Source organism: Amblyomma mixtum, chromosome 5, assembly GCF_055824585.1.
Source record: "Amblyomma mixtum isolate Tamu chromosome 5, ASM5582458v1, whole genome shotgun sequence".
Classification (NCBI taxonomy): domain Eukaryota; kingdom Metazoa; phylum Arthropoda; class Arachnida; order Ixodida; family Ixodidae; genus Amblyomma; species Amblyomma mixtum.
Window position 1 is genome coordinate 119,043,830 of NC_143016.1, and position 26,055 is coordinate 119,069,884.

General features: G+C 48.3%; 2 protein-coding genes and 1 pseudogene across 6 annotated transcripts in view; 1 reads left to right on the forward strand and 2 right to left on the reverse strand.

Moving 5' to 3' along the window:
* LOC149343479 (transmembrane 9 superfamily member 2-like) overlaps positions 1–3,909 on the reverse strand; it is a 39,003-nt gene extending 35,094 nt beyond the window's left edge. The window contains exon 1 of one of the 2 annotated variants that reach the window (XM_089545940.1): positions 3,112–3,909. In XM_089545940.1, coding sequence (XP_089402066.1) covers positions 3,112–3,291 — 180 coding nt within the window. In that variant the 5' untranslated portion in view covers positions 3,292–3,909. The remainder of the gene's footprint in view (positions 1–3,111) is intronic. The other variant, XM_089545941.1, reaches the window with a different exon arrangement.
* Positions 1,596–10,448, forward strand: LOC149343480 (cytochrome b-c1 complex subunit 6, mitochondrial pseudogene; annotated as a pseudogene). 3 transcript variants are annotated; one of them, XR_016283130.1, is made up of 2 exons: positions 1,596–1,751; positions 9,829–10,448. The product of XR_016283130.1 is annotated as a cytochrome b-c1 complex subunit 6, mitochondrial pseudogene, transcript variant X1 (transcript). The 3 variants fall into 3 exon arrangements; XR_016283132.1 differs by having other exon boundaries at positions 1,613–1,751; positions 9,938–10,448; XR_016283131.1 differs by lacking the exon at positions 1,596–1,751 and adding an exon at positions 9,353–9,367.
* A 4,518-nt stretch (positions 10,449–14,966) lies between these two features.
* Positions 14,967–26,055, reverse strand: part of LOC149343481 (transmembrane 9 superfamily member 2-like) — a 50,253-nt gene continuing 39,164 nt past the window's right edge. The window contains exons 12-16 of the mRNA XM_089545939.1: positions 25,216–25,433; positions 24,230–24,381; positions 23,502–23,613; positions 20,856–21,024; positions 14,967–18,496 (exon numbers count right to left, since the gene is read on the reverse strand). Coding sequence (XP_089402065.1) covers positions 18,429–18,496; positions 20,856–21,024; positions 23,502–23,613; positions 24,230–24,381; positions 25,216–25,433 — 719 coding nt within the window. The 3' untranslated portion in view covers positions 14,967–18,428. The remainder of the gene's footprint in view (positions 18,497–20,855; positions 21,025–23,501; positions 23,614–24,229; positions 24,382–25,215; positions 25,434–26,055) is intronic.

A 26,055-nucleotide genomic window follows, 5' to 3' on the forward strand; every position in this document is an offset into this window, starting at 1 on the left:
GCACATGTTTCCTTTGGTTTATAAATTTGCCATTAGAATAAGCTAAATGGATTACCTGAGATCAGTTCTTGAAGTTCGAAAAAAAGGGGTGTGGGGGCGTTCTGCGCAGTATTTCAGCAATTCGATATCTATAATTTAATCCATCTCCCCATTCATTTCGTTGCGGTTGTTTTCTCCTTTACCGTGCTTTTTTTCCCTCTTCGAATAGTTGCTGAACTCGCTTTATTTTCCCCGATCTCCCCCCACCCCACCCGCTTTCCCTTTCTGTTTGGCCGCCAGCACCTACCACACGGAAATTTCGACAAATACAAATATCAGTACAAGGAATGAATTTTAAATCTATTAGGTGTAACAGTTGAATAACAGAGGCATTTTAACCGGGAGAATTTCAGCTTGGCCTCCGCGGAGGCCAAGCTCAAATCGGCCGCCAAATAAATCATCCGTTAATAGCTTTCTTCTTTGTTGTGTTGTCCTCTCCCTCTGTTCTTCCAATAGCGCTACAACCAATATTTATATAAAAAATCAGAACTTCTAGAGATATCCCATTGTAATTTGGCTACCTGCTCGCATAACTTGTTAGGAAAGGTGCTAAAAATAGAAAGGTACATTTTTAGGCGTTTGATTTCTTTTCCCTCTCCACAACCTCACATAGGATCTGAAATTTAAAAAAAAAAAAACGCAGAAAAAAAATGTAGCAGAGCGTGGTTTCGATCCACGGACCTCTGGGTTATGGGCCCAGCACGCTTCCACTGCGCCACTCTGCTGACGGGCAAAGCGGGACAGAATGGGTTATTTTGAAACCAGTGTGCTTGGACATTGCTGGGATTACACTATTTTTTTATTTTTGGAACGATTTGATTCTGCCAGTGACTACAACACGATAATCGCCAAGAACAACCGCACATCACATTTTCAGGCCTGTGCAGGGAACAACTTTCAGCTGTGCTACAGAATGTGGTCGGCGGGCGTTTTGCCCCCTCTTTCATAACTTAGTACAGTAACAACAGCAAAACTAACTAGTCGCTGCATTGAAGTCACTATTAGGTTACTAAATTCACGATCCGAGAGGGTGAGCTGACGACTGTCGCCAGACTTCAGCCGCATTCGCGCGGTGCACGGCACTAGCGCGCATTCCTTTACTATTGTGCCAGGGTTAACATTCTTTCGGGCGCAAACAACACCGCATTGCCCTCATGATTACAAATACGAGCACAAACGTCAGAAATCATAAGCCTCGTACAGAATGCACTGCACGTACACAAATCCACAAATGTACACAAAGCACCGGACACCTAGCGTCGTTTTGCGAATTATCTAGAACATCTCCCCTAATGCTGGGCATTAAAAAGGCAGCGCGCACAAGGGTGCACTGCTCCACAGCTTCTAGAACACTGTATCCACAGCTTAAACAGTCACTTTTTCCAGGCAGCGTATCAACATGGCGCTGTAAACAAGATTAGTTTCAGTTTCGGTTTTGCCGCACAGCAACGGCTTCCGCGCCGCGTTGCACAATGGCGTCGAGACGGCCACTGGTAAAGTGTACTAGAATAACCCATTCTAGTACACTCTACCGCGGGTGCGTGCTCTCGGTTGGCTGACACGTCGCAAGGACACTGCGCGTGCGCCGCTCGGGCTGCAGGATAGGGAGTAGGCACATTCGTCACCTTCGTGCCGCGCTCTGGCTTCGCCCACAATGGTACCAGGAAGACGGTGCTGTTGACGCATGCGCTCCTACGGTGGCAGCCCACCAGGTAAGCACCACGGGGCCGACGGAAAGGTTCGCCAAAGTCGTTTAGATTCGCCTTCGTGTTCTCTCTCCGTTCTGGCGCAAAGGTCACCGTGCGGCAGTAGCCTTCTCTTGAAAGATGCCTCGTACGCATAACCACAGCGCTTTAAAAACCAACACCCCACCAACAAATAAAAAGGGCCTTCTTTGTTTCTACTTGTATTCAGTAATTTAGGCAGAACGCCTAAGGCATGAAGTTGATTAAGTGAGGACAGTTAAAACAATGAGCTATGCAAAGCAAAAAGACAGGAGTAGCGCGCACTTTGAACATTAGATAACAATCTCGATTGTATACAATCTGAAATCAAGAGAAGGAAATCACCTGTTCGGGACATGTAACCTACGGCTCTTGTGTTAATGGGCTGCATCCCAAGTGAATAAAAAATTCAGGGGCACTTTGACTGTCTGAAGTGTGTAGAGGCGAAAGCATTTCCCGCGCCCCACTTTGACTGCCTATGTGGCACTGGTGACTTCACACATAATTAATGACAAATTAATAATTAATGACTAATTATTCATCAATGACTAATACTAATTAACAACTAATTAATGACGCTTCAGCTTCGCCTTTAGGAGTGGAACGCGACAGTGTGCTGTAGCGCTGCCAGGGAGTCCACGGAACGCCACCACCCGTTCGGCGCGACGCCTTGCCCTTTCAACGCAACGCTTTTTGATGATAGGAAACGGCGCAGTAATTCTCTGTCATCTCGGTGGACACATGAACCGCACCGTACAGGAAAGGAGGAAGTAGGAGTGATAGAAGAAAGAGAAAGATGGGGCCGTAATGAAGAAAATGAAAATTGTATTTGAGGAAAGGAAATTACGCAGTAACTGTCCCACATATCTCGGTGGACACTCGTCATCCGTTTGTAGAAGGGAGGAAGTGGGAGTGAAAGAAGAAAGAGGGGCCGTAATGAAGAAAATGAAAATTGTATTTGAGGAAAGGAAATTACGCAGTAACTGTCTCACATATCTGGGTGGACACCCGTCAAATGCGTGACACCTCTGCTGACAAACTTCTGCTAACAGCCTTCTGTCGACAACGATGAGGCATTAAAGGCTTTCAGGAATCAGGTGAAGAGATATGAGATACGGTCGTTGCAGAGATAAGGCCGTGGCTAACCCAAAACAGGGTAATCGAAGTCTTTGTCATGCAGTGGATGCAATCCTGCTGACGATGATGATGATAATATTGAGGCAGAATGCGTGTTGAGATGCGAGGCAACACTCGTGGAGAGACGCAGGACGACAGCTGTTCGTGAAGTAGCGCAGAGCGGACGCTGAAATGATTCCGCCCAACGCGATCGCTCGTTACGTGGACATACCTGGCACTGCGCAGTGCTGGCGTCGCCCTTGCAGTAGTTGACCGGCGCCAGTCCCGGAAGGTAGAAGGCCTCCGCACCCGGCACCCAGAACGCCTGGAGCAGCAGCAGCAGCAGCAAAAGTGGCACCAGCAGCGGCGGCGGCCGAGGCAGCGGGCTAGCTTGCACACTCCACATGCCCATGAGTGCTTCGGGAACAGGGAGCACGTCCACGCTGCGCACAGTTCTTCCCCTTCTTAATTGTTCGACGTGGCATGCGCGCCACTTCTGCTTCCGTGCTCTATGTGCTTCTTCGTCTTCCCTGTCTCTGAAGCGCTCGCGCCTTCTTCCAATCCACCTGGACCATGAGGATTAGACTAGAAGCGCTTATACCCGTGCAGACACTGACAGAAAGTCAGCTTTTCCTGAGGTCAACTGGTCACGTTGTCCGTTCATGCATTCGCATCCGGACTTTAAACCGTGCACTAAACAGCTGGCAATCGCAGCGTGCCACATGTTAGAGCTGACGTCACAGTGGCCTCCATGTTGTCTTTGCGTGGTGAACTATATCGGATCATGCGGTAGCCCTCGGAAGCTAGCTACACGAAGAAAGTACTGCACGAATTCATCCGCAGCTTCAGTGGACATAGGTAATCGTCGAAAAACCACAACGTGAAAAATTAAAATTGCTTTTGACGGCAGGAAGGGCGCTGTAAGTGCCTCAGACCTCAGTGGACACCCGAAGCCACGGTGTAAGAGTAAGCTATGTCTTTTGCCGTGCCCGAATCACGCCGTAATGGAAAGGATGAAGGGTTTGGTTTAGTTTGGTAGTTTGATTTATTGTGGTTTAACGTCCCAAAGCGACTAAGGCTATGAGGGACACCGTAATGGAGGGCTCCGGAAATTTCGACCACCTGCGGTTCTTTAACGTGAAGTGACATCGCACAGTACATGGGCCTCTAGAATTGCGCCTTCATCGAAATTCGATTGCCGCGACCGGGATCGACAGAACTGCGACGAGCCTGCAATATTGTTTTCTTGCACCCGGCCTCGGCAGCCGCGTTTCGATGGAGGCGAAACCCAAGGCGCCTGTGCTGCGCGAAATTATACCTCTCTCGCTCTTTCTTCTTTCACTGCCACCTTCCTTCCTCAAAATTTCCTCAAGATCAATTTACACGCTCCGCGTTGGCACAGTGTTTAGGGCGCTTGGCTACTGAGGCGAATAACCCGGGTTCGAGCACAACCGCGGCGGCCGCGTTTCGATGGAGGCGAAACGCAAGGATGCCCGTATGCTGCGGGATGTCAGTGCGGATGTCAGTGCTGCGGATGTCAGTGCATGTTAAAGATCCCCAGGTGGTCGAAATTATTTTGGAGCCCTCCACTAAGGCACTTTTATCTCTATTCTGCCACTCCCACCATCTCCCCTAATGGCACGGTTGAGGTTTCCACCGAGCAGTGATACAGTTACTGCGCCACTTCCTTTATTCAGAAACTACTAATTGTTCGTCATCCGGGTTAATTTCGACCAAAAAAATGCTGGCCGTTTATATTGAGCGAACGCGGGTTTTTGCACGACCACGGAGGCAGCGTTTCGATGGAGGCGAAACGCAAAAGGCGCCTGTGTGCTGTGCGATGTCAGTGCACGCTAAAGATCCCCACGTGGTCGAAATTATCCCGGAGACCTCCACTACGGCACTTTTTCCTTTCTTTCTTCTCACGCTACCTCCTTTAACCCTCCCTTTACGGCGCGGTTCAGGTGCTACCGATATGTAAGACAGATACTGCGCCATTTCCTTCCCCAAAAACCAATTTCAATTTTTTTTTTTTGCATGTGCACACCAACGCCACCTACATGAAAGCGAGATTGAGGCGTCCACTGACCCAGGGAGCCAGTTGTGCGCCTTCCCTTTCGTCAGAATCGCCCACTTGTTTTGTTACGTTTGGTTTTTAAGCATGAAATGCTTTTAGCTCCCGTTGTCGGCAGTGGGGTGACGTCATGCCGAGACCGAGAGCCAACATCCGGGCACTGAATTCCACTCATCCGGGCACTGAAACGAGAACATCCGGGCACCGTACGATATTTAACGAGATTTAACGAGACACTCTAAGCCCTCCTACAGGACCGGATACAAGCGCCGGTAGCTTCGCGCCGAACGGGCGGTGGCGTTCCTCCCTTCCTTTACGGTGCGGTTCGGGTGTCCACCGAGATGACAGAGTGAGTGAGGGAAGAAACTTTATTTCCGCCAGAAGAAGACCCGTGCTCCTCCGGGTCCGCACGCAGGCGTCCGGGGAGGGGCAGCGTCGCAGCTGGAAGACTAGCAACGGTATAGTCGCGCAGCTTCTGCTGCCAGGCGGGTAGCGTATCGTTGTATGCTAAGGTCGGCACTTCTGAGTATGGTCTCCCATTCCTCTGCATTATTGATTCTGCCATATCCTGGGGCACTGGGGCATCTCCATAGTATGTGTTCGAGTGTAGCGGTATGCCCGCAGAACTCGCACACCTCCGCATCCTCCCTCGTGTCACCTCCTGTCCAGCTCCTCCAGAGCGGGGATGCGAAGTTTCTAGCTTGGAGTCTTCTCCAGTCATAGGCCTCAGCCGAGCTAAGCGATCTATCCGGAGGAGGATAGATCCTTTTGTTCTTTTTCTGAATGTCTGTGATGCTATTAAAGGTATTGGTTTCCTCTTTAGTGCTGAATTCGTATGAGGTGTCCACGGCTCCCCGAGGTAAAGAGGAGCGGGCGAGCCTGTGGGCGGCCTCGTTTCCAACCAGACCCGAGTGGGCTGGGGTCCAGATAATTAGAATATTGTGGGCTGGGATAAAGTCTTTTAGATGACAGAGAATTACTGCGCCATTTCCTTTCCTCAAAAAGCGTCGCGTTCGATGGGCATCGCGCCGAACGGGTGGTGGCGTTCCGTGGACTGCCTGGCAGCGCTACAACACGCTGTCGCGTTCCACTCCTAAAGGCGAAGCTTAAGCGTCATTAATTAGCAGTTAATTAGTATTTTGTCATTAATTAGAAATTAGTCATCAATTAGTAATTTGTCATTACTTCGTCATCAATTATGTGTGACGTAATCCAGTGGTGACGTCACCAGTGTCACATAGGCAAAGTGGTGCGGAAAACGCTTTCGCCTCTACGCGCACTTGGACAGTTTCGAACGCGCTGCATATACATTCTTGTCGGGCCTGCGTCTCGTCATGTCCGCGTACGCTTCTGCATCGTTCTGCATTTCATGCTTACCCTACTCTCGGTTACGAGGGAGGCACAGTTTTTTTGTAGGAAAGGACATGGCAGCAGTAACTGTCACAACTTGGTGGACACCCGAACCGCGCCTCAAGGGAAGGGATAAAAGAGGGAGTGAAAGAAGAAAGGAAGAGAGAGGAAATTTAAAACTGTTTTTGAAGAAAGGAAATGGTGCAGTATGAGGGAAGATATGTCACGTGGCTGCCACACCTCCACCGCTCCTCCATTTGGTCAAATTGCAGCGCCGATGACCTTCACCTACTTGACTAGGCCAGTAAAGATTTCTAAAATTGAAAATTGGTTTTGGGAGAAGTAAATGGAGCAGTACCTGTCACATATCTCGGTAGACACCCGAATCGCGCCGTACGGGAAGGGATAAAGGAGGGAGAGAGAGAGAGAGAGAGACAGCAAACCTTTAATGTGAAAAAAGTAAGGAAGGAAGAGGTGACTAGTAGAGGTCTACGGTAATTTCGACCACTTGGCGGGCTGCAGCCATCTGTTTTTTCAGCCAGAAAACATACGCTCCTCAAGCCACGACCGTGTATGCAGACGCGTCTTGGAGAGGAGGAGATACCAAAATCGCTGTAGCGGCGGTGGTCGATTCGTCTTTACGCGAAATGACCAGCGCGTCTCTCCGAGGCTGCACAGCTGTAGAGTCCGAGGAAGTAGCCGTTGCTCTAGCGGTGGCGGAGGGCTATAGAACCGGGCGGTCACTAACAATACTCACGGACTCTCAAACAGCCTGCCGAAATTACATGAATGGCAGGATAGGTCGTCACGCGCTCCGTATACTCCTCGCAGCGAGCGACAGAATTAAAAATTCAGGTTGCACTTTGACTGTCTAAAGTGCGTAGAGGCGAAAGCGTTTTCCGCACCACTTTCGCTGCTTCTGTGTCACTGGTGGCGTCACATGCAATTGAGTACTAATTACTAAGTGATGACAAATCACTAATTAATGGTTAAATACTGATTAATGCCTGAATACTAATTAACTGCGAATTAATGACGCTTAAGCTTCGCCTTTAGGAGTGGAACGCGACAGCGTGTTGTAGCGCTGCCAGGGAGTCCACGGAACGCCACCACCCGTTCGGCGCGATGCCTTGCCGTTTGAACGCAACGGTTTTTGAGGAAAGGAAATGGCGCAGTAAATCTCTGTCATCTCGGTGGACACCTGAACCGCACCGTAGAGGAACGGAGGAAGTGGGAGTGAAAGAAGAAAGACGAAGATGGCCCGTAATGAAGAAAATGAAAATTGTATTTGAGGAAAGAAAATTACGCAGTAACTGTCTCACATATCTCGGTGGACACCCGTCAAAATTCAGGGGGGGGGGGGGGTGCACTTTTTTTACCTAAAGTGTGCTCACTGATGTGTGGTTAAGATGTTAAGCTTCGCCTCTAAGAGTGGAACGCGAGAGCGTCTTGCAACGCTGCCAGGGAGTCCATAGAACGCCATCGCCCATTCGGTTCTACGCCTCGCTCGTCGGTAAATTGGTTTCTGAGGAAAGGAAATGTATTTCTCTCTCATATCTCGGTGGACACCTAAATTCCGCCGGAAGGGAAGGGAGGAGGATGACAGTGAGCGAAGACACAGTATTCACTAGACGTGCCTTTGTTCATTCCAAACCATCGAGCTGGCGTGGCGGAGTGGATAGCATGCTCGTCTCGCACTCTGAAGAGCGGGGTTCGATTCCCGAGCTCAACCAATTTATTACTAGGTTTTATTTATTTATATGGCCTGACTAAAGAAGTTAATTAGGCTAATTGGGTAATTAATCAATTAACTAAGCTCAGTCCCACTTACTTGGAGCATCACTATATGGTCCCTTCAATTGGTTGCATGGTTACTAGTCTAAGTACAATTGGCCCCGTTTGAAATTGGCGCACTGTGACGTCACGACCGTTTCGACCAACTGAAAAGCGTGACATTCTCTGTCGACAACTGCTGCTTACAACGATGAGACATTAAAGGCTATCGCCTTAAAAACCAGGAAGAACAAAAGGACAAGATCCCCCACAAAATTGTGTGGGTACCGGGGCACACGGGGGTGGCAGGGAACCAAGAGGCCGACAGGATAGCTCGAGGATACATTACTTTCCAAGCATCCGACGAGACCGCGGAGCTCGCGCCAGCCCCCAGGGAATACTCGGCCATACTACAAAATTATAGAGGCAGAAGAATGCGATATCCCCCACCGCACAAACCTCTCAGCAGAGTGGAAGCTGTCACTTGGAGACAATTACAAACAGGCTCTTTCCCAAACCTACATATACTAAACGAAATGCACCCTACGATATACACGAAAAAATGTCCCTGGTGCGACGAAAAACCTACTCTATACCACATCACATGGGCTTGCCAAAACATAGACGTGGTCCCCAAAATACAAAACCCGAGTGCGGAGCAGTGGGAGGCTCTGCTGTCCAGCGACCGCTGTGAAGGCCAACAAGGTCTGGTACATCGAGCTCAACGGGCGGCAGTGGCCAGCGGAGCCCTGGACTGAGGGCAACCGACCACTGATTAAAGGCGGACGACTTCGACAGAGAAGGCTCCTGAGGGTAGAACCAAGACGTCTCTGAAGATGCCCCCAAACCGCAGGAAAAACCATTAGTGTAAATAAAATTTTCCCTTCCCTTCCTTCCTTCAGCCAGCGTCCGTTCCGGCGGACGCGTGGGTGCTACGCGCGTCTCTACTCTCTTCCTTCAGCCAGCGTCCGTTCCGGCGGACGCGTGGGTGCGACGCGCGTCTTTACTCTCTCTTTTACTCTGTCCTCTTTCAACTCTCTTCTATCTGTACGTGGCAGCGGTGGTGGCTCGGCTTGAGCCAGTTGGCAGGCCCGTGCACTTTTCCTTTTCATCCTTCTCTCAACTGCAACCAACCAACCAACCAACCAACCAACCAACCAACCAACCAACCAACCAACCAACCAACCACTTGGGGATCTAACGTGCACTGACATCGCACAGCACATGCACGGGCGCCGTTTGCGTTTCGCCTCCATCGAAACGCGGCCGCCGCGGTCGGGTTCGAACCAAGGTACTCCTGCTTAGTAAACGTAGTCTTGACCACTGATCCACCATTTCGACCCCCATTTCGACCACATTGGTTTTTTTAACGTTCATTGACATCGTACAGTACGCATGGCGCCTTTTGCGTTTCTCCTCTGGAGTATCGGGGGAATAACCATCAAAGGCTTCGTCATTTCGTAAAATTCTCGTCTGAAGGACGGCGACATTGTTTTAATCACAATAAAATTCATTAACGTTTTCAATTGTGCATAGCGCACTCTCCAATTATCTCGCGCTAGGGACACAAAGCTACCTCTCGGCGCAGCGGCCGACACGCCATCTACTGTTTGGTGCAGCGTTTTCAGGAACCCGAAAAAGGAATATCCAATAACAACGCGTGCTCTACTCGGAGGCTCTGGCTCTACCCCTGATGCACATCAAACGACGCAAATATTTTTTCAATGTCTTTATTTTCTGCATCGTTCGCAGTGTTCCCAATCCACAAGTGCAAGGTCACTATCATCACCATCAAAGTTGTCCCCGCTTTTTCTCAAAGAATGCTGTGACTCTAACCAAGGGGCTCGCTCCAACCTCGCAGCATTCCAACCCGAACGCCGGCTTCCGTAGGTGACTCAAGAGAATCCAGCAGGAACACACCTCCTATTCGGTCATGGACAAGGCGAAGAAGCCCGCACCGAAGGCCTCCTCCTCCGACGACCTGGTGGACCCGCAGGAGACACTCAGGGAAGAGTGCCGGGCCAAGCCCAAGTGCGTCGCCCACAGCGAGAAGCTGGCCGAATGCACCGAGCGCGTCACCAGCCGATCCCACACGCTCGAAACGTGCACCGAGGAACTGTTCGAGTTCCTGCACTGCGTCGACCACTGCGCCTCCAGGCAGATCTTCAAGCAGCTCAAGTAGCGACGGAAGGACGCTTCTCGTGAGTCGTGATGACACGTTCTGCTTGGGGACTTGATCCGCTTACTGCCGTGACTGTGGTACCGCGAGTGATGTGCTAACGCCGGGACCGGACACGTGGTGCATAGATCAGTGCGCGTATGCTGAAAGCCGTCAGAATAAAAGCGATGCACATGCATTTTGTTGAAGGTGAGAGCTTTGCTGTGCTTCGGTTGAAATAACACGCTCGAGAGGCAAATGTCCATTCCAATTGACCTTGTCCATTCCCTTTCCAACAGTATCCTTTGTGTCTTGTCTTGGCTATCCATAACCAAAAATACGTAAATACTGGGTGCCTGTTTCTTGCGCGAGGAGGTGAACACATGTTTACGGCTGTACCTTAAAGAGTTTTAAATGGTCCAGCAATTGTCGCGCCAAGTTGTCGCTGAATGGATGCAGCGAAACTCCGACGCGAGTGACAGTGCACATCGGCCAGTACGCGGCGTTCCATCGATGCTTCGCATTCGTGTCGCACCTCAAGGCGTCAAAATGCAGCGCACAGAGCTATCGATTTCAATAAAGTTACCTCTTTCTATCCAGTTCGCCTTAATGCGCATCGACTGCTGCAGAGTCACAGTGCTGCACGTGTTCCTCTCACATTGCTCCGCCAGTCTAGATAGAGAAAATATGTCTTCACTAACAAGGCTACGTGCGTAGCCACTCGAGCCTCTCGGGGAAGAAAACGCGTTAATTGCTCGGCCACAGAACCCTGACCAGTTTTAACCTTGAAGCATCCATGTCAGGTATGTACCTATACAGTCATGAACAGAAGTTTAGGAGTCGAGGATTCGCGAAAAAAAAAGTGGATGATTGCGATACTTTGTAATGCGAACTTTCAGTGCAGCTGCTGAATTGTTTTTCTTTACCAATATATTAAGGTAAATAATTTGAGAGAGACGGTGGCGCGTTTCGCTTTATCTGCATGTCACTACTGCCGCCATACCGTAACCCTCGTCCTGATTTGGTTGCCGTGGTAACCACTTTCCCGCGCTCACTCTGCCGGTTACGCCGACACCACCGACATTTAACCCAAGGAACGGGCGCTTGAATGCTTTTCTTTAATAATTACCAGCCGCGGTGTCTCAGTGTTTAGGGCGCCCGGCTACTGAGCCGGAGTTCACGGGTGCGAACCCGGCCGGGGCGGCCGCATTTCGATGGAGGAGAAACGTAAGGCACCCTTGACCCCCAGGCCCCGTCCCCATAGGCCTGGGCGCCAGGGGCGGGGAGCAGGGGGCCTAATAGTTTTTTGTTTGTTTGTTTTTTGGGGAAAGGAATAGCGCAGTATCTGTCTCTCGTATCTCGGTGGACACCTGAACCGCGCCGTAAGGGAAGGGAGGAAGGTTGGAGTGAAAGAAGAAAGAGAAATAGGTGCCGTAGTGGAGGTCTCCGGAATAATTTCGACCACCTCGGGATCTTTAACGTGCAACATCGCACAACACACGGGCGCCTTTTGCGTTCCGCCTCCATCGAAACGCCATGGCTCCAAGCACAGCGTTTTCTACGTAGTCGTTGCGGGCCCACATATTTCAGGAGAGGATTGTACACGGCCGCAGTCATTCACAAGGAATTAGGTGGACGGCCTCACTTTTTAAGGCCCCTTGCGCAACCCACGCGGAGGAGGTAGTAATCGCCTTGGCTGCTTCCCACCCTCAATCAAAATTCATCTTATCCAACTCGTGAGGAGCCTGTCGGAATTATGAGCTGGGCTGGATACATCGCCAACAATTTGGAGGAGAAATTCTAGAAGCCCGTGTGCTGTGCGATGTCAGTGCACGTTAAAGAACCCCAGGTGGTCGAAATTTCCGGAGCCCTCCACTACGGCGTCTCTCATAGCCTTAGTCGCTTTGGGACGTTAAACCCCACCAAACCAAACCAAACCAAACCAAACCAAACCAGTACAAAGAATACTTCGGAAGGCCGCCAACTCGGCCGCTCGCGCACCACTAACCGGGCCCCTGACGTAGACACTCCCGATCTGGATCAGGATCCTTTTTTAACATTCAAAGATATATTCGCTCATTACCGGCCGGGACTCGTCAGTACCCGGCTCCTCTCAAGGGGCTAGGAAAAGCGGGTGAAAGAATACTTAGACTCTATCCTAACACTCTATGCTCGGCAGTATTCGAACATTTCAATCCTTCCTTCTCTGGCCCCTACTTTTTCTGTGGGGAGGTGGCTGACACCTTCCACATGGTCTGGGCATGCCAGCAAAATCCTTCTCTTCCACCCCTAACCCATTCCTCTACTCGAGAGGACTGGGAGGCGGCCCTGCTCGGCTGCCTGGACCTAACTGCCCATCGAGCCCTGGTTCAGCGAGCTCGTGTGGCGGTCCAGACCAATGGGGTCCCTAAATAAGGGAACCCACCTAGTATTGTAAGGGAACGGCCCACTAGAGGCTGCTTCGCTGTCAACCTCTCTCCAGTTATTATTAAATGCTTTTCATCATCATCATCCATCCATCGAAACGCGGCCGCCGCCGTCGGGTTCCTACATAGAAGGAAATAAAGCTTTAATGATCATCACCATCACTGGCCTCATCAGGTGTAGCAGGGATCGCGGCACCGCCCGAATGGGGTTCTTTAACGTCCACTGACATCGCCCAGTACCTCTTTCGCCTCCATCGAAATTCGACCGCCGCGGCCGGGATCGAACCCGCGTCTTTCGGGTCAGCAGCCGAGCACCATAACCACTGAACCACCGCGGCTGAAAATCTCCTAAGATCATGTAGCATTCGTGAAAGTCCTACCCATTGGAGGAGGCAGGACCCGAAATAATCTCACCTTCAGGAAGTTTGGAACACAGGAGACTCATTACGAACCACACAGCGTGGGTAAGAAGCAAACCCCTCAGGCTCCAAACTTTTTGACAAATGCTGTACTATATTCTTTATATGTAGCAGGTTTAACCTTAAAACATCTGGTGAAATAATCCATTGAAAGCATGGGCAATAAGGCTGGGTCACAGACTGTTTCTTTTCCACTAAAACTCACAATCCAGAACTAGAGCACCATGCATTTCCACCCGGAGTCTTTGTACTTGTCATTTTATGTTTTTTAGTCACGGCGCTTGCAGGTTGCTGTTGAAAATGTTCATAAAGCTGAGTATGAGCCCCGTGGTTAGAATCCCTATTTTAGGATTCCACAGATAGGAGCTGCAGTGGTGGCATTGTTTACAAGCCATGTGTGGCCCTCAAGGCTTGCGTTCAGCCAAGTTCAGTAGGGCAGCCTTCCACTGGTTAGGAGCTGGCCAAAAGATGGGAGGTATGGCCTTATTTTTCAGGCAGGCCCATTGCATGTGGCATAGATCCGCAGTTTGTCCATGGTGCAGACATTCTGGCCAGGAAAGTTCTGGGTACCAGGTGTGTAGAGATTGAGGAACGTGAAAGGTATTGGTTTGTATACAGCCTGCAAGCTTGCCACCAGGCCCCGAAACTTGACATGCAGTGTGTACCCAAAGGCGAAGCCTGAAACCTAATGCAGTGTCAGTGCCAGGGAAAATAAATGGCCAGGGAGCACTGAAGCTAGCGTAAAGTATGCCCGCAGTAAGCAGAGCAGCGTGTATTGGTCTCTAGCCCACCATTCGATGTAATGACGAATTGCATTAGTACAAAACAGCTTACCTCCAGTGCACACACCCACTAACAACTGTTGCTGAAATTCAAGAGTGGTAACCGGTCTGTCCGTAGTTTAGCATTCCACCTCCATTGAAGTGTGGCCACCACTGAGCTGAATGGCACCACTGCTAAGCCACCACAGCCAGTAAAGAGCGCAATAGTTTGGCGGAGACGAACAGTGGCATTTTACGCAGATTTTTAATTTTTTTTGTCAACAATGCGCCTCAATGACAAGTTAATCATTCGCAGTCACTCGAGCCTGTAGTGTCTTAAGTTGGTCTTCTAATAAGCGATGACAGAATATCTCAATAGCTGGCGATAGCAGCAACTGCAACGCTTAAAACCAAAAAAGAAGGGAAGGAGCTTGTTTTAAGAGGCAGTAATATTTTTTATTCACTCAAAATATTTCCGGGTGTGCACAGGTAAATATGCCTACAAATTCAGAACTGCCGCTGGGACCAATCAATCATTTGGAAGAAATCGGCCAACGCTTGCTCTCGAAGGGAGCAACTATGAATGACAGCAGAGCCTTGGAAGCAAGGCTCCTTTCCCAGTAAATGACAAATACGGTGTCCCACCTCTGGGCACTCCCTAGTGACAGCCGTGAGGCGGGGAGGACAGGTACGTCACGACGACCAGCGTTGTGCACGCACCCACACCTGTATGAGGTCACTACCTGGCATGTCATGGACACTCCGTTGTCTCCCACAGGCATTCTGATCTTTTGTTTTACCTTTTTGTCTTGCACAATGCCCCCAAAAAGCACACGTTTATCACAACCACTGCATGCACGTGCAAACTGACTGTCTTGCCTCCCAAAAACAAAATCCTTGAAACGAACAAACCCTTTTCCCTTCACAGAAATCGAGGAACTACGGCAATGAATGTGCAGCGACAAAAAAGAACTAGGAAGGCAGGCAGGGCAACACACAAAGCAAAGCTAAGCAAACAGCAACTGCACGCTACGACAACTTGAATCATCAAAAAAGCAGGCCAGTGCAAGGAACAAACATCTGTTTTGCCAAGATTTCTACAACTGAGAACATTGGCACTGTTGGATGCAATGCACACGTTTTCCAGTTTATTCTCAAAATCAGTGACCATCTTTACACTGCCTCGATTAAAGATCAATGTGGTCTTACACAACACTGCACCGTTGCTTTATCATCACTCAATGACATCTGTCCACATCTGTAACAGGTGTGTGTGAAGTTGAGGCATTCAAACACCGTGCAACATGGTCAAAATGCCCTGGAAGAATTACTCAGGCTTACAGCACAAATACGCATATCAAGATGTAATGCAAAGGTTGCCATTACCATAACGTTACCACTGTGTTCACAGAATATGCACACCTCTGTGGGCACATAATAAAAGAGTGCAACCAACTTAGATACAAACCATTAACAACCCTGTGCTCACATTCCACACAAAAGCATTTTTATCCCTGAGCTTGACATGAAATAACAAGCGCCTGGCTTATGTACTTGCTTGTGGAACGTGCCAAATGATGTCTCGCAGATGTCTAGGGTGTCAGTGATGCTCCGGCACAATAAAGAATGCCTGTTAAACATTGTCCTCTCTGTGAAGAAGCAAGAACATTGAGGCTAGCACAAAAGGTGGACGCAACAGAGAGGCCCGGATAGTCATCACAGGCCGAACGCAGAGGAGACAACAGACCTGCTGCCTTCTACCAAGTTCAACTGTGACACCGCAGTACTTCTTGACCAAAGGCTGGCTGACAATGTTTTATAAGAGCAAATCAAATCCAGAACTGTAGCAACGGCCATTCAATCATTTGCAGTATTAACTGTACAAGCAGATAGTTTCAAGTGTAGCACATATAACACAACACAGCGGCACACTAAATTTAATATGGACTTTCAGTGATCTCACACACAAGAGTATGGCTTCCCAGCATGTTATTACTTAGCAATAAAGTAAAGAAACCTTTGGTTGCTCTACACTTCACCAGAAGACTACAATATATGGTGGCAAAGAATTGTGTCCACAACAGAACACTCCATGTGATGATAAGCAAAACAAATTATATGCTTGAGAAACAAAAAAAAGAGCACAATCTTACAACTGGTAATGCTTTATGCAGATATGCAGTGCTCAACAGCAGTGTGGTACACAGTGTGAATGAAGCCTTTTAGAGACACTGCGTTTCCTCCATGTGCAGTGCAATGTTGCCAGGCCCTCCAATGAGAGTACACACAATTGTATAACACATTGTGCAGTCTTGAAAATTGAAATGCGCGACAACAAAATGTCAGATTACACCAATAAGTTCCTTATCCTCGGCTTCAAGCTGTAGGTAAGCCCCAGGAAGATAGGGTAATTTTTTTTTTCTCCCCATCAAATTTCACAGTACTGCTGCAAGACCTTTTTCCCACCATGTAATTTTGTAGCAAGGCATTGTAGCCGATAAAGAAGTGCAGAAAGAAAAAAAAATGTTCAGCAAAAATATTTGGGCTATTAAATCCAGCCGAGGGAATCTTCAGCCCAAATTCATGAAAAAAAATAGGAAGCAGAAAGGTCTGCACCTTTCGAATCACACATGCTATGAGGCACACACTTGCATATACTACTCATTTATTCAATCACCTTTACACCTGACTATCACAAAAAAAAAAAAAATAAGCGAAAAAGAAAGCGTGCATCAGGTCAGGCAGCTTTTGATGCACCCAAGAATCACATACAAAAAACCCTTCAGCAATGCACTTTTCGTATCAAGTCAACCAAATCTGCCGGATACAAGCCAAAAAAAATACAAGCATTTCCCTAACAAAGGATCCACTTCCAGCCAATGGCGTCAGCCGACTGTCATGAACGTGCTAGCATGAGTAGCGTGACAATGCATGGAGTGCTGTGGAAATGTACGGAGGGGACTATCCACTTTCATTTGACACTCCCTCCATAGTCATGCTATCATGTTCATGAGAACAGGCCAACACCACTGGCTGGAAGAAGGGGGTCCTTTGACGAGGAAAAGCCACTTTTTTCTTGACTTGTACTCGATTTCAATAAGCACGAGAGACCACAGCAAGTGTTGCACACTGTGCCAAAACCTAGAATGCAGTGATGAGCTTCTTGGTCGACAAACAAACGCCACATTCTGCACACTTCATCGACTGGGATTTTGACACAAGCACACGCACATATATCACCTACACGGATGCATCAAGACACGACATCACCCATGTATACCACTAAGGGAAAAAAAAAACAAAACAAGGGACTATTTCCCAGCCAACTTCCACTAACTTGTCTATTTTTTTTTTTCCCTTCTTCTTGGTCTACTAAACTAGGAGAGCTATCAGGGCATGAAAAGTGCACAGACTGATACATGTTGCAAATAAAGACGTTATATTATACACACAGTGGTGCTATTCTTACCTGCTTCCGACTTTGTCACCTGAACTGACCAGTAAATTCAGGGAGTCTGCAGACAAAAATAGACCGCACGAGCCAATAAGGGGGGCATCTTCCACGCTATGCAGGAAATCCACTCATGCATATGTGCATGCTTACGCAGTTAAGCATGAATTTGAACTCGCACATTCAGACACACTCAACAACACACACGTTTCTCAGGTAAAAAAAAAAGAACTAAACAGCAAAGCAACTTTTCTTGAGGTAACCTGCATGTTCAGAAATCAAATGGAGAGCACCAGCAGACTGATAACAAAGATGACGACAAAGATGACGACAAAGACCGAAGAGATGAATTGCGTGCCAAACTCTCATCATGGGAAGAGCACACAGGACAGCAATGTTTGCATGCGCGCAAAAAAATGGAAAAAAAAAAAAATTGGGAGGAGACGCAGGAGACTGAACAGAAGGGGAACACTCATTAGGACAGTGCAAACCAGTACCGCAGTTTCAACACAGGGCAGCGATGCCATGAGCTCTTTATATCTATATCTTTCCCCCTTACCTTGACCTGGCCACCCAGTTCAAACCAAGGCATGTGCTTGACGTCAGTCGCAGATCAAAAAGAACAGAAAACAACACATAATTTAAAGCACTGCACACAAGGCAAAAAGCAACAAACTGTAGAAGCGGTGAAGCAACTCTTGCAATAAAAATCAACACCACTCAAAGCTACAAAACCAACAAAAAAAAAGCATAAACAGTCAAAACCATTAATTACAACATGAGAAAGCCAAGCGGGCACACACACTGCTGTGAAAGGCCCCCCTCCGGTTAGTGGCTGTGGGCCCGCCTACCTTTCTCCCTCGCCTAGGGTACACTACATATATACCTCCTGGGAGTATATACACACACTTCTGCGCTAAAACACCTCTCGAGTGCAAAGTCGTTGCCCGCCTTTTGCCGCTGGACAGATGAAGCTGTCTGTGGTGAAGCAACTCGAGTCTTTTCCCCTCCTTTCTTTTTCCCCCCTTTCCCTTCCGTCATGCACTGCGTCCCGTGACAAGGGCGCTTGGCCAGCCACGACAACCACCGAGCGCTGGAAGGGTGTGGTGCCACGACTCTCCTCCTTGCCACCACCGCTCAGTCGACCTTGACGACACTGTAGATCTTGCGCACGAACCAGAAGCACGAGAAGAAGCCCACCGTGCCTGCACACAACAGAAGGAAAGCGGTGCTGTGAGACAGTGCTGCAACCTGGATGACCATCTTGGAATCGTCATCCACGCAAATCCATCATGGAAGATTCAACTGGCTCTAAGTGCACAAGAGGGTTGCACTTGGTGATTCTTCACATTTCTATCACCACCAAGCATGCATATACACCAGCAGACAAAATGAGACTGAAAAAAAAAAAAAATGGCTGAGGCTTAACTTGGTTAAGCCTGGAGAATGCGAAGCATCATTGTGTCGCGTAATTTGGAGGCGCACAACCACAGCGACGGCGCGAGGTGGGCCCCCGTTTCTCCACTGTCGTGACGTCATCGTGTCACGTGGTGTGACGTCATGTATCACGTGATTTGGAGGCGCACAACCACAGCGACGGCGCGAGGTGGGCCCCCGTTTCTCCACTGTCGTGACGTCATCGTGTCACGTGGTGTGACGTCATGTATCACGTGATTTGGAGGCGCAAAACCACGGTGAAGGGCTGAAGTGGTAGCTAAAGTAGTATGCTTCGCATAAAAAAATTCCGGGAGCACTTTAGCTCTCTAGAGTGCTGCAAGGCAAAAGCTTATCCTGGAGCACTGTTTGGCATTGACTGCGAGACTGTTTGTGCTGTACTAGTGCTTTGTTTGACTACACACTTTGACTAAACATTACAACTACACACTTTGACTGCCAGCTTTGAGTGCTTCTTTAGCACGACTCTCTCTCTGCTTCGATGAGTTCATAGGCGGAACATGGGGAGCGGTGATTTTCACAATTTTGAAAGGCGGTTTTTCGCAGAAAAGTTTTTTTTTTTTTTTTAAGGCCACGGGTTTTCCGGACAGTTCGATTAGTCGGACCATTTTTTTGGTCCCGCCGAGTCCGAAAAATCAGTCAGCGACTGTACCATTGCGTATAAGTCGATTTTGCTTCACAAAAGCGACCATTGAAAATTGGCGGGCAGACCTATGTGCGGAGCCGACTTATTTTGGGAGTCTAAGGCAGTTAGGATGAGCGGCGGGTAGTCACGCCCGCCATGCTGCTGCCAGTTTGCAGCAGAATGCATGGGGCTCAAGGCATCAAAAAAAAAAGTTTTTATTTCGTATGTGAATCAGTTCCACTAAAGAAAATTCAAATGGTGCACCGTTTGCACAGTTCTTTCACGCTGGCGGTAGCTTTCTCTGTCGAGCGGTAGGCATCGCGAGAGCAAACTTTCAATAATCTCCCCGAGGCCTGCATCATGCCGGAATCCAAAACTACGGAACCATTTGCAGTTCGGTTTGCCATTAGTCTGTCGGGCCCACACGAGAGTGTGGAAGGCAGGGAGAAGCACCATTTTATTGTGTTTGATCTCCATAGGCTTCAGACTACTGGCCTTGTGGTAGCACCGTGACGCATTTGTTGCTTTCAGTTTCGCGTGCACTGTGATGCCATCCTGTGGGAAACTACAAAACAAAGTCCGGCCATGGAACGAAGCGGAGGGGAGAGGGTGTATGCGTAGACTTATATCTGCAGTCAAATTTTTTGGGGGGAAGGCAGCAAGAGCTACGAGATAGGGAGTAGACCTTAACGCGGCACTGTATGTCAACCGCAAAGATCGTCCAATAAAAGGCAGCACGTTCCCGAAATGAAATTTTTTTGCCTGGATCCCATTCATTTTCTTTTCTGCGTCAACTACTCCAGAAACCCAGTCAAATCAAGTATTTTTCGCGTCACCAATTACTTCGAATAAACGAGATTTTTAATGTATATTCAGAGCCGATATATGTGGCAATATATACGGTACACAGATTGTTTCTCATTAACTATTTCGTTGCACAACAGAGCATTTTTTTTTTCTACAACTGAAACGATCATGCATGGCAGTTTACCAATATCCCTGAAGAGAAAAGTATACAACAGCTGTATCTTACCAGCACTCACCTATGGGGCAGAAACGTGGAGGCTAACAAACAGGGTTCACCATAAGTTAAGTACAACGCAGCGGGATATGGAAAGAAAAATGATAGGTGTCACGTTAAAAGATCGGAAGCGGGCAGAGTGGGTGAGGGAACAAACGCGGGTTATAGACCTCCCAGTAGAAATCAAGTGGAAGAAATGGGTTTTGGCAGGGTATCTAATGCGAAGGCAAGATAACCGCTGGTCCTTAAGGGTAACGAGGTGGATTCCAAGAGAACACAAGCATAGCAGGGGGCGTCAGGAAGTTAGGTGGGCAGATGAGATTAAGAAGTTTGCGGGGATACGGTGGCCGCAACTGGCAAAGGGCAGGGTTGATTGGAGAGACATGGGAGAGGCCTTTGCCCTGCAGTAGGCGTAGTCAGGCTGATGATGATGATTATGATGAGGAGCAGTGTGCGCACTCACCCGTGAGCAGGAAGAAGAGGAACACGATGATGAGGGTGTATCCAAAGTAGAGGAAGGTGGAGGCCACGCCCGTGATGCTGAGCCGCGTGAAGTAGTGGACGCAGTACACAAACAGGTAGAAGGCCGTGCAGCCGCTGGTCAGGAAGGACCGCCACCACCAGTGGTAGTCCTGCAACAACAGATCATCACATTGCACACGGTCAAGTCGCTCGCTCAATCTGGGGTGTGCCAGAGCCAAGAGCCAAGCAACACACCATGCTACTCAAGGAATGTGTGATTGAAAAACTGCGCACAGAACAAAGACGCTATGTTAGCAGAGCTGAGTGCGGCGATGCCAGTTTCTGAATTAGGAGCGTTCTACTTTCAAGACAGCTGCACCCAGTGACCGCGACTAAAAACATATTGTCTAGAGTGATCAAGATGCAGAGTGCACTCTTTTTTGACATGCTTTCAATCACGATCGTAAGCAGTTCTTCTATTGTTGGACACAACTCAAAAACGAAACAGCTTTTCCTCGTCAAAGTATCCCTTTCCAGCCAGTGGTGTTGGCTGATTCTTATGAGCCTGCTAGTGTAAGAATGCAGGGAGTGGCAGATAAAAGGGGACAATCCCCTCTCTGCATTGTCACACTACTATGTTCATGAGAACTGGCAGATGCTATTAGGGTAACGGAGTGGATTCCAAGAGAAGGCAAGCTTAGCATGGTGCGGCAGAATGTTAGGTGGGCAGTTGAGCCTAAGAAGTTTGAGGGGATACAGTGGCCGCAGCTGGCAAAGGACAGGGTTAAGGACAGGGTTAATTGGAGAGGCATGAGAAAACCCTTTTTTTTGCCCTGCAGTGGGCGCACTCAGGCTGATGAGGACGGTGATTAGCTGAAAGGGGGGTACTCTGACAAGGAAAAGACACTTCGTTCTTGAGTAGTATCCAACTACAGCTGAAGTGCTTGACTCTCATTTTCATGCAGAGGTGACCTTTGCGAGTTGCTTTTTGCCCAGTACTACTTCTAGCTGCACTACTTTCCTGTTCAGGCTGAACAAAAGATTTTAATCTCTGAAGGGCAGCCGTTTCACCTACTCCTAGGAAAGCAAAACAGCAACTGGAAGGTGGTGAAACACGTGTGAACTTAAGGGGGGACACTGGTCTTGAAAAAAAAATTTTTATTAATGAAGTTACAGTTACGAAATCTTCAGGGAATATGTATTTTTGTGTGCTGATTCTAAATATGTCATTTAATTTCATGTAAAACAATCTCTTGAGCACTTATGCACTTTTTATGCTAGTATTTTGCGGAGAGTTTTGAAGAAAATTTGCTGCGGGAAACTCGCTGAAATGTATGCCATTAGGTTCTCTTGACACCAAGGAATACAATAAGGGTGAAATAGTCTTCCTGCCTATCATAGAACTTGAGTTATAGAGTTTTGAAGTTGTCGCTTCAGAAATGAGAAGGAAAGTGTGCATTCCTGTTTCTGAAGTGGCAGCTTCAGTACCCTATTACTCAAGTTCTATGAGAGCCAGGATGATAATTTTACCCTTATTGTATTCCTTGGTGTCAAGAGAACCCAATGGCATACATTTCAGCGAGTTTCCTGCAGCAAATTTTCTTCAAAACTCTCCGCAAAATACTTGCATAAAAAGTGCATAAGTGCTCAAGGAATTGTTTACATGAAATTAAATGGCATATCTAGAATCAGCACACAAAAATACATGTGCCCTGAATATTTCATACCTATGACTAAATTAATAAAATTTTCTTTTCAAGACCAGTGTCCCCCCTTAACCGCAGTGTCATGAAAATCGACCGATTCCACTGGCTGGAGAACCTTATTTGAGAAACACCTGTCACTTCGGCCTTGAGTCTTATCCAACTATCGTCGCAACGCGGGTGCCTTTACCTATTCTCCACTGAGGTCACAACCACATGTATAACAGTTGCAATCCCCAACTCTATTTTCACGAAATCCAAATCCAGCCAATGTCAACCTTAGTGCCTTAGTGCTGACGTTCCCTTCTGTGTCTAAGAATGACTGCAATGGCATACAACACTTCACGACCAACGCGCAAAAAACACAATTTGACAATCATGGTGCCACGGTGCCGAACGAAAGCGTACCAGTTTTCTTTTTTTCCCAGAACGATATTGGAATGGAACGGGCTTCCGTGTGACGTGGTCCGTTTGACAGATCAGAAGTCTTTTTTATCTGCTGTCATATCGTCATTTTAAGAGCAGTGTATTCATTAATGCTCTTTTGTTTGCTTTCTTTTGTATTTTTAGGTAACAGAGTGCATTTAGCCTTGCTCTTTGTCTTTCTATAAAACCCTGTGTGCTAGCTTTTGCTTCTTTATTCGCATTTTTACTTGCTTTGTTTTGTCGCGATGTACGATGTATCCTTGTACCGCTCCTGTCTCGGCCACCAAATGGAGGCTGGCAGTATTGAATAAATAAAATAAATAAATAAAACATGGCAATGGCATTACACTTACATTGAGCTACAACCTTCCGATGCAAACTCTAGATAGATGACCTGTAGACACACCTTAAGTGCTCAGTGCGCCGCACAGTCTCATGCATGCATGCTTGAGCACCACCTTGTCATGCCCACATCACTAGTGACATAAAACAGCTGCAGCAAATATCTGCAGACCCACCTCTGAGCAGAGGTGGAAGTAGCAGAGCAGGATGGTCGTCTCAGAGCAGGTGATGATCAGGATGATAAACACCAAGAAGAGGAAGCCAAACATGTAGTACATCTGGCTGGACCTGAAATGCATCACACGCAGGACAAAAAAAAAAGGGGGCATTAGGTACGTGCAGCAACATCACAAATGAGCTCCTAATATCACGTAGTTGAGACGGCAGTCAGAAAGACAGCGAAAATGGCTTCTAAAAGTAACTTCATTGTGGAGACCTGTGCCCGCAAAGAACTGAATGACTCAGCGGCGGCATAGCAACAAGCATGCAAGAATTCCCGCCACTCTCAGGCATGCTCAATTTAAAGCTGATAACGAACTTCCAAGACGCGGCGTGCAAAGTAACCACAACATTCTGGAACAACGTGGAACCTGCTCTACACGAATGCGATCAATCGAGATAACTTTGGTTGCGTCTTACACCACAAACAAAGCTATAAAGCCGCATACCAGCGGCTTTGAGCGTGAACATACGAACAGTACAAAGATTCACGGCAATATCAAGCACTGAATGCTTTTCGCTCTCACTGCAAGCACAGTAAAGAGCTGAACGAGTGCACAGTGCAATGAAAGGACGTGCTGTGCCAAAGACGACTAGGGCGGTGGCACAGTAGCAGTTGCCATGGAAATCTAAACCAGGCAGGGTGCTACAAACAGTTAAACCCCACGGTGTGTTTTCCACCCACCAGATGGAGTTGAGGATGAAGAAGAGCTGGATGAAGATGCATCCGAAGGGCAGGATACCACCCATGAAGATGGCTGGCACCACTTGGGTGTACAGGGACTGCTCAGGAATCTGGCGCGGGATCTGGTTCGTCCGCACTGGGTTCTCCAACACCTGTCCCACCCAGTCACAAGCGGGGAGACAAAGCACCGGCAAATGGCAAACCCGTAGCAATAACTGCAGCATTACTTTTGCTTGGGTAGATTTCCCTCGCGTACATTTCCCAAAAGCAAGGAAAAAGCTATGTGAAGGAGCGCCAACAGAAGTGTATTATCGACTGGCGGCAGCGTTCTTTCAGGTGCTCTTGTACAGTCTTTGTCAAAAATAACCAGGCTGCATGGTTTGCTTCTAGCTTCTGTAGTGGAGCCCTTGTGACTTTCCTAAAGGTCAAAAGTGGTTGGAAGGTAAGAGGACTCCCAGTCCTTACCTTTAATGACCATTTTAGCTTCAGGGAAGCTGTAAGGGCCCCACTGTACGAGCTAGAAGCAAACCATGCAGCCTGGTTACTTTTGACAAAGACTGTACATTGGCTCGATGGGCCATGTCGCGGTACCGCGAAAAAGTCCGAATAATCAAGCATGTCCGAAAAATCAGGCATCCGAATTTTTGGTCGTTCACTGTATATCATTCCTACTGATATCTACAACAGATACTGTGGATACTAACACAACTCCGGCAAAGGTTCTGAAATGCAGCATTTTTTTCCGCGAAACTGTGGGATTGCAGGAAAAAAGGGCCCTCAACCATGACTTTCATGGCTTACAGTAAAAATTAGCATTATGAAAAAAGCAACGACTAGCACATGAGGATGGCTTTCTCTTCAGCCACCAGCTTGCAAGTGCCTCTGAATAACACAGAAAAAGGGCAAGGTCTGTCCTCCGACATATACAGGTCCCTAATTGACTGCCTCAAAACAGAACAGAATGCTGCAAATACATGCATGCGCACCCTTCGCTTGAAGCCAAAGTAGGCGCCCACAAAGGTCAGGGGCAGGGAGATGCCAAACCAGAGGGCGAGCAGCGCCAGCAGCGTGGTGAAAGGAATGGCGGCCGAGCTCTCCTTGGCCCACAGCAGCAGGTTGAGCACGAAGAACACGCCGAACACCAGGCCGGGGCACACCAGCGCCGTCAGCAGCACGTTCAGCTTCCACTGCTCCCCTCCAAATGCTGTGGCATGCACAGACGAAGGAAGGCATCAAAGCATAGGTGGGAGGCCGTAGTGTTCCAAGACAATTTTGAGAAGTCTGGCTGCTCTTAACAGTCCTTTTCCATAAAGGTTTGGTTTTGTTTTATGGTGTTTAACGTCCCAAAGCAACTAAGGCTATGAAAGGTGCCGTAGTGGAGGGCTATGGATAATTTCGGCTATCTGGGGGTCTTTAACGTGCACTGACATTGTGCAGTACAGGGGCCACTAGCATTTTTGCCTCAACCCAAATGCCACCACCGCAGCCAGAATCCAACTGGTGTCTTTCCAGCCAGCAACCGAATAACACAAATACTGAGCCAATATGGTGGCTCCGTTGGTGGAGAGGAGGCAGCAGAGGCGAGGGAGTGTACAAGAAGTGGCCAAAGTTAAGGCACGTGTGCGCGATTCTGCGCTCTTCTCATGGCAACTGCTTAAATCCCACACGATTCTTGACTATTAGGACCTAGAATCGCACTTTTTAAGGTGCAGGCGCCAAGGCAAACGTGGATGACAGAAGCATGCCTTGGAGCCAACCTGCACAACTGTATCTGTGTCTGCACAGCACAGTTTCATTTTCGCGCTTTGGGTTGCCCACGGCTGCAC